The sequence below is a fragment of the Alligator mississippiensis genome, chromosome 5 (genome assembly GCF_030867095.1).
Source record: "Alligator mississippiensis isolate rAllMis1 chromosome 5, rAllMis1, whole genome shotgun sequence".
NCBI lineage: Eukaryota > Metazoa > Chordata > Crocodylia > Alligatoridae > Alligator > Alligator mississippiensis.
The window spans coordinates 217123328-217135096 of NC_081828.1; the positions used below are offsets into that span (position 1 = coordinate 217123328).

Sequence of the window (11769 nt, forward strand, 5' to 3'; positions counted from 1 at the left end):
ATCAGATCAAACACCTGGTCGAGATCTGCCCAAGTGTCTGTATTCTCCTTACACACCAGCCTTGTCACCTTCTCCAAAAGGATCTCGTGTGAGTTTGAAAACCTCTGTGTCCAGAGAGACCCCCTCATCATTGGTCGTTATTACTCCCCCCCCATTTCATGCTCTGTAGCCATCAGGATCTTTGGGCCAGGACCCTTCTCTGCCCGTCAGAAAAATCATTGCATCCCTCTTCCCCCTAGCACAGGCTGAGCTTTCTCCCAACCTCCTGGGACCTCCCACGGGTGCAAGAGCCGCTGGACATCCGCTGTAATCCTCCAGGCAGGTCAGCAGGCAGCTCTTGCATGAATTAGAGATAAGCTCTCTGGACCCAGTGATGAACTCTGTCTAACGTGGGTCACTGCTGGTTAACCCGCTCTGGAGCGACCAGGGCCAAGGACAGTGTTTCACCACCACCCTGGGGTCCAATTTGCACTCCTAGTTGCTCCCAAACCCAGAGCAGAAATCTTGACGGGAAGCTCCTGGGTGCATCCCATCAGCAGAGCGACGGCTGTTTGTGGCAGGGGATCGGGCCAACGTCTGTCCCAAGCCACGGGGCCCCGAGCCCCCGACCAGGGGCTGTTTTGCAACTGGGACCAAGAGTTTCAGCAACTCCTCTCCAAAACGATCATCCCCAACTGCCCGGCTCTGGGGCAGCTCCCGCAGCAGGAAGCACAGGAGCCAACGGCTGGGGGAGGACCACCGCCTGCACCCCCGGGCACTGCCTGGGGATAAAAGGGGCTGCCCGGGCGCAGCGCAGCACCCTGGCAGCCGAAGAGCGCCCACAGCATGCAGCCCTGCCGGAGAGCGCTGCTGGTGCTGGGGGTGGCCGTGGCTGTGGCCATGGCCGTGGCCCTGCCCGCGCCCCTGGCCCCAGCCCCAGCCCCAGCCCCGAGCAGCTACCAGGAGGCTCTGGCCGCGGCCGTCAACACCTACAACCAGGAGTCGGGCCTGCCCCAGGCCTACCGCCTGCTGGAGGCTGAGCCCCAGCCCCAATGGGTGAGTGCCCCCGCACACGGCTGGATGCTGGGCAGGACCGGGGCCCTGGCTCCCTGCTGCGCCCCGGGTCCCATCTGCGCGGTGCAGCCTGGCCGTGTCTGCGCACCGACGGGTGCACGCACGGCAGCACTTTGGCCGGACTCTTTCCCCAACGGGAGGCTGCGTCCTGCTCAGAGACGCTCCCGGTCCCAGGGCCCGGTGTGGGGAGGGGGAGACCTCGGCACCCCCTTCTTCCAGGGGCAGCGCGCATCCCGGGGTCCTGCCTGGAGGAGGGTTATCCTCCACATTAGCCAAGCCTGGGCAAGGGAAGCATTGCTGTCCCATTCGAGGGGGCAAGCACCATCGGGATAAACTCGCGCTATGCCAAGGTCTGCTCTAAGGCATTGCTGGACTAACATCCTCTGCCCTGAGACCTGCCCTGATTCCCGCAGTGGTCTGGGCGACTTGGGTTCGGCAGTATGAAGCTGCCCCCAAACCTCCAGCCACATCCTGAGATCTTGGCTGCGGGCAGGAGAAATGCCCGGGGCGCGGGGAGTTTGAGCATGCCTCTGCTCAAGGAGCTGCCATGGTTATCGGGGGTCTGGAGGGCACCAAAACGGACAGGAAAGGCTGAAATGAGTCCCAGAGCGGTCTGTGTCCTGGCTCCATGGATGGTGTTGTGTCCTTGAACCCCCCTAGGACCTGTCCTCCCAGCCCGCGCAGCCGCTGAAGTTTTCCATCAAGGAGACGGAGTGCCTGGTGTCGGAGAAACGCGACGTCAGCCAGTGTCCGTTCAAGGACAAGGGGGTGAGAGTCTGCGGCTGCACGGGGACGTTTCCACGGGCGCCCCAGGAGCCCCCAGTCTGTACCAACCTGACCCTGGGGTCACTTTCCTGCCTGACCCCAAGCGTGGCAACTGGTCTGACCCTGAGCAAAGGGCCCAGACCCTTTAGCCAGGACCCTTGTCCTGGGACGGGCAGGGGGAGCCCCGGGGGGGCAGGCAGCCTGCAGGAGAGAGGCGCAGAGGACTTGGGGAGACTTTGGGGGTCACTGTGTCCAGGTCCCTGGTGTTACAGGGTACCACACACAGGATTTCTCCCCTCTGCAGCTGGTCAAAGACTGCACCGGGATCTACTCTGCGGAGAAGAAGCCCTCCGTCGTCACGGCCAAGTGCGAGGATGCGGGTCAGGGGGTGAGTGATGCTGGCAGCTCCTGTCCGGTCCCCGCTGGGCCAGGTCAGGCTGGGGGGTCCCCCCCTTCATGGCCCTTCCCGGTGCTGGACTGTCCCCAGGACGAGGCTGCAGCCTCCAGCCGCCCCAGACTGGAGCAAGTGTCTGCACAGGGGTCACTAAGGGCCGCAGCCGAGCCCTGCTACAGAGGTGTCGCATCCCCTGTGCTGAGCTCCACCATGCTGGCCGGGGGGCTGGGGAGCAGGCCGTGCTGGGCCGTGGACCCCGGGATGGGCCCGTGCTATGGCGGGAGGAGACGCTCTCCTGGAGGAGTCACCAGCCACAGATCGTGGCCGTAGGACCTGCGAGTTTGCAACGGCCCCCAGCGGCAGCAACACTCATGTGTCCCTTTCCATCTAGATCATCCACGTCAGGTCAAGAAGGAGATTCTGCAAGGGACGGCCAAAGCCTTGTTCCTGGCTCGGCCACATGACCTCCCTCTCATTACCTGCACACAAAGGACCCGTGGAGTAGAGGGGAGAGGCCGGGCATCCCCCACCAGCTTCTGCCGCTCGCGCTTCCCTGCCGCCTGCTCCTCCCTGCTGCTTCGTGGCTTGTAGGTGACTCTGATGCCACAAGGACACTGGAAGGGCCCCGTGGACCATGCTGGTCTGGGGTCACATCCTGTCTCCACCAGTGGCCGGCACCACCTCTTCTCCCAGAAAGCAGAAGGGGGAGAAGGAGCAAACGTGGCCTCGTTTCCCACCTCTGCTTCCTGGCACCTGGCTGCGCGCGTTCCTACCCCAGGGCTTGGTGCAGCGCCGGGTGGTTCGGGGGGAGCTCGGCAAAGGGCTGGTGGATGCAGTTGCTTAGAGAGAAACTGGCCCCCGTGGCCCATGGCCAACAGCACAGGGTGCCGTGCCCGGGCACGGATGGGGAAGAGGTGGCGCATGGCACTGTGCAGAGGAAACCACAGTGCCCGCTGGGGTGGAGGTGCCAGTGTCACAGATGTCACATCTCCCCGAGTGTTTAGTCCCTTCCCCAGCCCCATCCCAGCCTGGACGGGACCTGCTGGGGCTGGCGAGGGCCCGTTCTCCCTGCGCTTGTGGCTGCCTCCACTTCCCCCCGCACCAGCCATTGCAACCTGCTGCGGTGCCGCTGCATGGGCGTGCGCATGTGAACCCTGCCCTCACCTGCGTGTGGCCAGCCGTGAGCGCCCCTGAGCCCACGTGTTGTGTCCTTGTCTCAGTAGCCCCTGGGCAGAGTCACCCCTGCCTGAATAAAGCATGAGAAGCACCACGCGGGGCTGCTTGTCCTGCATGAGCGCCGAGGCTTTTGCTCATCGTCGTCCCTACCAGAGACCTTGTGCTGGGTTCTTGGTCTGTCCCTTTGCAACCCTGCAGTGCTGGACGTCTCTGGGCTTGATTGTAGTGAAGGTCCCTGTCCCCACGGGGCAGGACAAGGGCTTTGGGTGCAGAGTGGGGACTTCTTTGCACTTCACATGTGCCCCGTGACACTGGTGACGGGACTCAGGGACCCAGGTGATCCTTTCCCGTCGTGTCTGAGGCCTCCAGCAACCAGCCCAGGCAGGACACCTGTGCACAGTGACTGCTGCATCCATGGACGATGCATCTCTTCATGGCTATTGCCCAGAGCAGCTGGAGATGTTTCCTTTGGCGTCTCCAGCCCAGTGGTGTCAGATGCCAGGAGGGCAGTGAATAGGGGACCGTTCACTAGAGATATCTAGTGCGATGCTCTCCCTGCACAGCATCTGCTCCTGCCAGTGTCGGGGACGTGGTGCTGGGCAAGACGGACCATTGGTGTGACCCAGTCTGGCACTGCTGATGTCCTTTGCACGCTCACACCAGGTCTCTGGGTGTGACATCCCTGGTTGCCTCCGCAGTCACCTGCAAATGCCCATTGCTGCCCCCCTGGGTGGGCACGGCCCAGCGGGAGGAGCTGCAGCGCTGAGGGCAGCCCCTGCAAACCGCCTGTTCCTGTGAGCGTGGGTTAATTGGGCCGTGGCAGGGCTGTGTGGCCAAGCCCAGTGCCAGACTAGTCCATACCTGTGTGGGGAACTAGCCAACGGGTTCCCTTGGCATCCTCCTTCATCCCTACCCATCTGGGTGCAGGAGTCTTTGCCCCGTGGTCCTGCTGCACTGGCAGTGCCATGCTTAGAGCCAGGCAGCATCATGAAGTGTCTCTGATCGCCTGGGCTCTGTTCCCAGCTCTGTGGCTCTTCCCCGGGACATGCCCGTGTCCCATGCTTGGGCTGCCAGTGTCCAGCTAAGGCGCCCGTGGGTAGAGACTCCTTATGACTTTAGCTGTGCTGGGACCCCTTCATGCTGCTGACCCATGTCTCGCTTCCACCATCCCACGGAGAGATGAGCCCATTTGTCCCACAGAGATGAACACCGGCCCAGCACGTTGGGTGGGCGTTTCTTCATGGTGGCTTGCATTCATGTGTGGAGGAATCCCCCTTCCTCTGCCTCCCACTTGGGACCAACCAAGTGACCCCTGTATTTCCTGGGTTTCTTCACAGCACTGGGTGGTCACTCAGGTGACCTGGGCCGGGACATCCCTGGGGAGCCTGCTCCCTTTGTCTCAAGTTTCCCACCTCTGCAGGCCACGTGACTAGTCGTCTCACCTGTCCCTCCACCTGGTTGTCCCAATTTACAGCTGCAGAAGCTGAACGAGCCTAGCCCCTACTATCTGAGCACTGACCTCGTGACCAAGGGGAAGCAGCTTGAGCCCTGTGGCTCTTGGAGGTGAGCAATGATGCGTTTTAAATTGGCTGGTTGGCTTTAAACAAGACCTGCCCTGACTGGCCCTGCAGGTGTGGTCAGAAAGGTTGTTTAAGAGCCTCTTCTTCCTGGGAGAAGGAGAGCTGTTTTGGGAGCCCTGGAGCAAGCACACAGGCTCTCCTGGGCTCCAGATGAGCACGCGAGTAACTTCCCTGAAACTCATCTAGAAATATAGCTTGGTGTTACATATAGACGCGTATCAACCAGCGACTAAGCTGACACTGTTTGCTCCAAGGTTATCCTTTGATACTTCTCTAACCTGCACCCTTCCCCAAACCTACCCTCTGTAACCAGTAAAGCTCTCCACTATACAAGCGTGGCGGACTTGCTTGAGAGGTCTTGAGCACACCTTTTTATTCCCCTGGCCCGGCTGGGTAAGGGAGGCTACTTTCTGTGCTTCAGGCTAAAGGAAGCACCCCAAGTTCTTGCAGGGGGTCAAGCACCTCAAGGTCTACAAGGCGTGTGTACCCCAGGGGGTACCCCTGGGTGGTGGCAGTGGTTACCCCAGGCTTGCAGGTGTGCTCCGGGTAGGGAGTTGGCCAAATATGAGGTGCCCCAGGAGAGGTATTCGGCACTCGGTAGGTGGTCGGGTGCAGTGAGGTAGGTGGATCAGTGCACGCACACCCACTGATAGGCCACCACGGCATGTGCACAGCATGATACTCCCTCTCCTTGCTGTTGTGCTGAAAGAGTTAATGATGCTGATTTTCCAAGGATGCATCTGAATCACACCCTGTCCTTGAGATGACAGGGTGTGATTCAAAGCAGTGGGGCAGGCTCTCTGCAGACTCAGGCTGGTGGCACCATCAAGGTAAGAGGTCCTGGTCTCAGGCATTTGATTCAACCATAAGGGCTAGAGGCAGAGCCTTACTTTTAACAACAGTTGAGATGGTGCAGGCCTGGGGCACGTGGTGAGGACAAGTGTCTACATATGCATTTGCATATGCAAATACAGTGTTCGTATCCTCTGGACGCGTTGCTGTGCATTTGCAAATTGGAATGGCAAGAGAGGACATGTGCTGGATGGGGCCGGGCACCTGGTGTTTGGTGGTGCCACCACCATGAAACGTCTGACGGCCGTGGCTGCAGAGCGCAGCCAGCTCTGGCGTCCTGTTGTGTCGGGCGCTGCACAAACGTACAAGAACCAGCTGATTTCCTCAGCAGCCCCTGCTCCTCGTGCTCTTGCATGACATCTATGCATGCGCCAAATGCAACGATCACAAGGTCCAGGAGGCAGCAATAAATGAAGCATGAGGCAAAGGGCAGCCAGGGGCACGTCCCTCCTCCTTTGCACAAGGCAAGTGAACAAGGCACGAAGCACTAAACACCCCCGCCCTGCTCAGCCCTGCTTGCCCAGGCCGATGGAGCAAGGGCCAGTTCCTGTAAAGAGCAGGAAAACCTCAGCCCCGGGGCAGCTCCAGCGCAGATGCAGTGAGTTGCAAGGTGCCTTGCAGCAAAGTGAGAAGCCACAAGGTGCCACACAGCAGAGACGCCCAGGGATGGGGCGCTGGGGCTGGGGGGTGCTGCTGGGCTTGGCCATGCTAGTGGCATCCGCCTCGGCTTCTCAGCACAAGATGCTGAGCTATGAAGAGGCCGTGTCCTTGGCTGTCGACTTCTACAACCAGGAGCCAGGCATAGACCATGCCTTCCGGCTCCTCCGCACTGACCCCCAGCCTGCATGGGTAAGTCACCAGCTCGCTCCTGTCCTGGCGACTGACCGCAGTGCAAGGCAGGCATCAGGATTAGCCTAGGACGTCCAATTCAGGACATCCAGCTCCAAGCACCTCAAAAGCAACTCTTCCCTCCCACAGCGCTGAGGGTCAGCACACGGAGCTGGCTGCCTGTCCAGTCTCCAGGGGAGGTTGCCAACCCAGCTTGTCCTTTGGATGTGTTAAGGAGGAGCAAAAATAGGCAATACAGCCAAAAAGTGTCTGGCTGTCTGTGTAGGAGGGTGGGAGGGTCCCAAGTGTGATGGTCCAGGGAAGGGCTGGGATGGTGTAGTTGGGGCTGGTCCTGCTTGGAGCAGGGCGTTGCACTAGGGGACCCCTGAGGTCCCGTCCAACCCCCGTGATCTGTGATTCACTGATACAAGAAGCAAGGCGGGGGGGTGTATTTTGGTGATAAATATTATTAAACCAATTGTACAATTAGGAGAGAGGTCGTTAGCCATGTTAGTCTGAAGTCTGGCAGAAGGCAGGGCAGGGGGCACCTTAGAGACTAGGTCTGAACGAGTTAGTCTAGAAGGCACCACCCCACACTGCCTTCTGCGTCACTGGCAGAGACAGCAGACAAGCCTTTGGGTGCAAGGTGCCCTGCCCTCCCTCAGCTCATGCCTGTCCATGGACAGCTGTGCAAAAAGCACAAGGCTTTGGGATTCAAACCCTGTTTTTTTTAATACTTAATCATGCAAAAAGCAGGTGCATCGAGTACTTTGCATAAATCTGCATATGTAGATCAGCAGTCGCAGTCACCCGTCACTCAGCCGTGCGTTGGCCCAGGTCTCGTGCCAGACTCGTGGCGCGTGTGCATGTGAATGCGGCGAGCGCTGGATTTGTCACGCTGCCCTGCAGGGTCCCCCGCGCAGGTGGCTCATGATCCCTTGCAAATGCGGGGACCAGACTCCACAGCCCGCCCTTGTGACCCCTGGATAAGACCAGTCTGGGGAGCTGGAAAGGGACTCGGCAGTCGTTGCGTGGAGGTCAGCGTGGCTCCTGCTGCCCCGGCATCGCCTTCTCTGCATCGCAGACTCCTCATCACACGGGCACTTCTCACCCGCTGTGTTTCTCCTTCTGGAAACGGGGCCAGACTCTGCTCTGGGGCCCTCCAGACTAGACCCGGCTCAGGGCAGCTCTTGTTAGGTGAATGCCAAGGCAAGGCGCTTTGGTCGCACCTGGCAGGTGCCAGCTCCGCAGCTGCTGCCCTGCTGCCCCGGGCATGGAGAGGCAGGTGCCCGGGCGCAGCCTGGCGCGGGGCGCTTCATCTCTGGGGAAGGGGCAGGGCTGGCGCTGGGTGCGGGCTGGGGCAGACCAGACCCGTGTGCTCTCCCGGGGGAGCTCAGTCCGTTCGTTGCTCCAATGCCCCTCAGGACATGACGTCCAAGCCCCGTCAGGAGCTGCAGTTCGTGGTCCGTGAGACCGTGTGCCCGCGGGCCCAGGACCCCCCAGCCAGCGAGTGTGACTTCAAGGACAACGGGGTAAGTGTCCCCCCCCTGAACACCCAGCTGCTGTGAGCCCCCGGGACCGTCCCTACCCCACACAGCCAGCCCCTGGCACAGGGCTGGTCCTGCCTCAGGCCAGTCTTGGACTAGACGATGTCTGGAGGTCCCTTCCAGCCCCACTTCTCCATCCAACTTTGTCTGCTCTCCCATCCTCCCCCCCCCGTGGGCTCTGTCACCACGGTCTAGACACGGCCCACGGGCCAGGTTTGTACCCCCCTCCCTCTCTATCCTCCCATCCCCCTGCACTGATGCCCCCGGGACCTGCTCTCTCCCCCGCAGCTGGTCAGGAACTGCACGGGGCTGTTCTCCATGGAGCGGGAGTCTCCCACCGTCATCATCACCTGCGACACGGTGACCCCGGAGCAGGTAGGTCCCCGCTCGGGCGCCTGGGGACAGGAAGGGACGGGCAGGGCTGCGCTGTCCATCCACGGCTCCGCGCTGGGTTGTCTGAGCCTGGGCACAGCCCGGCGCTGGGACAGGGCATGCAGCGCCCTGGGGCTAAGAGCAAGTGTCTGCACAGGGGTCACTAAGGGCTGCAGCTCAGCCCTGCTCAGGGGTCTTGCATCCCCTGCGCTGAGCTCCACGGTGCTGGCTGGGGGGCTGGGGAGCAGGCTGGGCCGGGCCGTGGCCCCTGAGATGGGCCTGCATTACTGCGGGAGGAGACACCCTCCCACAGGAGTCACCTGCCACAGATCATGGCCACGGGACCTGGGAATTTGCAACAGCCCCCGCGGCCGTGACACTCCCGTGTCCCTTTCCCTGTAGCACGTCCGCGTCACGAGGTCCGAACGGAGGAATGGCCATAAGAGACGTCGTGGATCTGGCTCCAGGCGTGGCCAGTACTCCAGCACCAAGCATGGTGGAAGAAAACGTCCCAGGAAACGCCCTGGGTCTGGCTCCCGGCTCGGCCATGAGACCCCCCACGTGGCCCCCATAGACAAAGGACACGTGGGGTAGAGGGGAGAGCCCGGGCATCCCCCAGCAGCTTCTGCTGCTCATGCTGAGCTTCTACCTGCTCCTCCTGCTGTTTCGTGGCCCCCGTGGCCCATGGCCAACAGCACAGGGTGCCGTGCCCGGGCACGGACGGGGAAGGGCTGGTGCGTGGCACCATGCAGAGGAAGCCGCAGTGCCCGCTGGGGCGGAGGTGTTGGTGTCACGGGTGTCACGTCTCCCCGAGTGTTTAGTCCCTTCCCCAGCCCCATCCCAGCCTGGACGGGACCTGCTGGGGGCTGGCGAGGGCCCGTTCTCCCTGCGCTTGTGACTGCCTCCACTTCCCCCCGCACCAGCCATTGCAACCTGCTGCCGTGCCGCTGCACGGGCGTGTGCATGTGAACCCTGCCCTCACCTGCGTGTGGCCGGCCGTGAGCTCCCTCAAGCACATGTGTTGTGTCCTTGTCTCGGCAGCCCCTGGGCAAAGTTGCCCCTGCCTGAATAAAGCATGAGAAGCACCACGTGGGGCTGCTTGTCCTGCATGAGTGCCAAGGCTTTTGCTCATCGTCGTCCCTACCAGAGACCTCGGGCTGGGTCCTGGGGTCGTTTATGGACCTGTCGTGTCCTGCATCACAGATGGCAGAGTTGTGTGAGGTCCCTGCCCTTGTATCGTGGGGGTCACGACTCCCTCTCACGTCAGCTTGCGGTGGGACTTGCTGCAGCAACAGGGGAATGGGTTCAATTCCAGAGACAGAGCTGAGACACGGTTCCCATGCCCAAGACAAGCCCCAGGGCTGCAGACAATGCCATCCTGCCCCAGCGAGGGAGAACAAGCCACAAGCGCTGGTGGCTCCTCCACCACGGACAATGCACGGGCACTCAGGGGGTGACCGAGAGGGTTTGTTGGGTCTCAGCTTTGTGCCAGGGACTTCCGAGAGAAGGGCCCTGATCTGAAGAGACGGGGGGAGACAGCAGGGAAATGACCCAGAGAGAAGGGACGTCTCCAGCCCGTGCTGCAAGCGTGTTTGCATGTCACAGAGAAAGCAGAAGTCAAGGAGCGTTGAGTAACTGAGGGCTGATCCTAAAGCCAGGCCCGCTACCTGCCAGCCTGGATCCCGCTGGCCCTGGACGCCGGCATCACGGGCTGGACTCTGCCAGTCCTCCTCCATGAGAAAGGGACGAGAAACCTGGCAGAGACGGGGGGGTCGACTAGGACTTGTTTTCTCGCCCCGGCTCCAGCCCGCCTGCCGCCTGCTCCTGTGTCCTGCTGGCTTTCAGCCCAAATGCAGTCCCATGCATTTGCCCGGGGCAGATGTGACCAACCCAGGCACTAGCAGAGAAATCTGGCGCTGCCGCAGTGACCGTGAGACAAAACCAGCCCTCTGCGCAGGTCCCGGCGGCTGGGCCGTTGAGCCTGGGCACCTGGCACAGCCCACGCAGGGCTCTCTAGGGCTCGTCTCCAAGTGCTGGATCAGTCGCGTCTCTGAAGGCTGGACCCAAAGCCACCGAGGTCCAGGGACCCTGCCATTGCCTGGCCTGGCCCTAGGAAGGAGGCCCCCAAGGAGAGGAAGCAGCCGAGGTGGGAAGGGTTAAGTTAGAGCAGCGATGCAGCAATGCAGGTCATTACCCAAGGCAAACCAGTCTAAGCAGTGCCCCCAGTGCTGGGGTCCCTGGCTCAGACTGGGATGTCCCCAGCCCCCCTTTTCCACTCTTGGTGTTGGAGTATGGATGAGGCAAAGCAGGCAGGGTTTTCTTCACATGCCGGTCACCTGCGGCCTGGAGCGTGCACTTGACCCCTGACCTGTGCCCTGTGACCCTAGGGAGGGCAGGGGTGGCAGAGCGGGCAGAGGGCATGTGCCCCTTGCTCACACTCGTGCCACGGCAGACACCTGTCATGGGGCTGTGTTACCTGCACTCTGCTCTCCCCACCCTGCTGCAGCAGGATCAGGCTGGTGCCATGGGGGTGGCTAGCTGGGGCCAGCGCAGGACAGGGGCCCCCTGGCAAGTGGCCCTGCCGTGTCCCCGAAGCCAGCATGGGATGATCTGCATGCCGGAGAGCAGCCACCTGTGGCACTGTGCCACTGGCCCAGCACAGGCTCCTTGGGGAGCAGCATCACAGCCCCCAGCACCTGCAGAGAGTGAGGGATTGTGTGTGTGCGCACATCTGTGGTGTGTATGTCCATGCATATGTCGTGTCCGTATGTGTGTGTCGGCATATGGTGCATGCATGCATGAGCGTGAGCATGTGTAGTGTGTGTGAGCATGTGTGGTGTGTGTATGTATGGGTGGGGAGTGTGTGTGTATACATGTGTGGTGTCCGTGTGCATGAGTATGTGCATGTGCGGTGTGTGCAGGCGGGCATGTGCAGTGTGCGTGCATGTGTGTGTTTGCGCATGTCTAGTGTGTGCGCGTGCATGTGGTTTGTGCATGCGTGTGTGGGTATTTGTGTGTGCCTACATGTGTGGTTTGTGTGCATGGGCATGTGTTTCCGCATGTGTGCATGAGACTATGTGGGGGGGGGGTGTACGCACGTGCAGGGTGTGCGTGTGTGCAGTCTATTGGCTTTGCTTATGAAGCAGCTCCCTGGGGAAAAGACAATTAACTACACTACATGGAATATTAATTACATCTATGA

General features: G+C 61.2%; 2 protein-coding genes across 2 annotated transcripts; both read left to right on the forward strand.

The window, feature by feature from the left end:
• Nucleotides 1-812: 812 nt before the first annotated feature.
• LOC132250677 (cathelicidin-related peptide-like) lies at nt 813-3472 on the forward strand. Its single transcript, XM_059727631.1, has 4 exons — nt 813-1035; nt 1714-1821; nt 2123-2206; nt 2604-3472. The coding sequence occupies exons 1-4, from the start codon at nt 826-828 to the stop codon at nt 2715-2717; spliced, it is 516 nt and encodes a 171-aa protein (XP_059583614.1). The 5' UTR covers nt 813-825; the 3' UTR covers nt 2718-3472.
• A 2957-nt stretch (nt 3473-6429) lies between these two features.
• On the forward strand, nt 6430-9655 carry CAMP (cathelicidin antimicrobial peptide). Its single transcript, XM_059727632.1, has 4 exons — nt 6430-6669; nt 8073-8180; nt 8484-8570; nt 8970-9655. The coding sequence occupies exons 1-4, from the start codon at nt 6487-6489 to the stop codon at nt 9159-9161; spliced, it is 570 nt and encodes a 189-aa protein (XP_059583615.1). The 5' UTR covers nt 6430-6486; the 3' UTR covers nt 9162-9655.
• Nucleotides 9656-11769: the final 2114 nt, after the last annotated feature.

Bases quoted from the DNA above. Each gene is read 5' to 3' on its own strand.
- LOC132250677 (XM_059727631.1), top strand. From the start codon at position 826: ATGCAGCCCTGCCGGAGAGCGCTGCTGGTGCTGGGGGTGGCCGTGGCT. The intron at 1,822-2,122 runs GTGAGAGTCTGC...TCCCCTCTGCAG, and splicing joins GTCCGTTCAAGGACAAGGGG to CTGGTCAAAGACTGCACCGG. The intron at 2,207-2,603 runs GTGAGTGATGCT...CTTTCCATCTAG, and splicing joins GCGAGGATGCGGGTCAGGGG to ATCATCCACGTCAGGTCAAG.
- CAMP (XM_059727632.1), top strand. From the start codon at position 6,487: ATGGGGCGCTGGGGCTGGGGGGTGCTGCTGGGCTTGGCCATGCTAGTG. The intron at 6,670-8,072 runs GTAAGTCACCAG...AATGCCCCTCAG, and splicing joins CTGACCCCCAGCCTGCATGG to GACATGACGTCCAAGCCCCG. The intron at 8,571-8,969 runs GTAGGTCCCCGC...CTTTCCCTGTAG, and splicing joins ACACGGTGACCCCGGAGCAG to CACGTCCGCGTCACGAGGTC.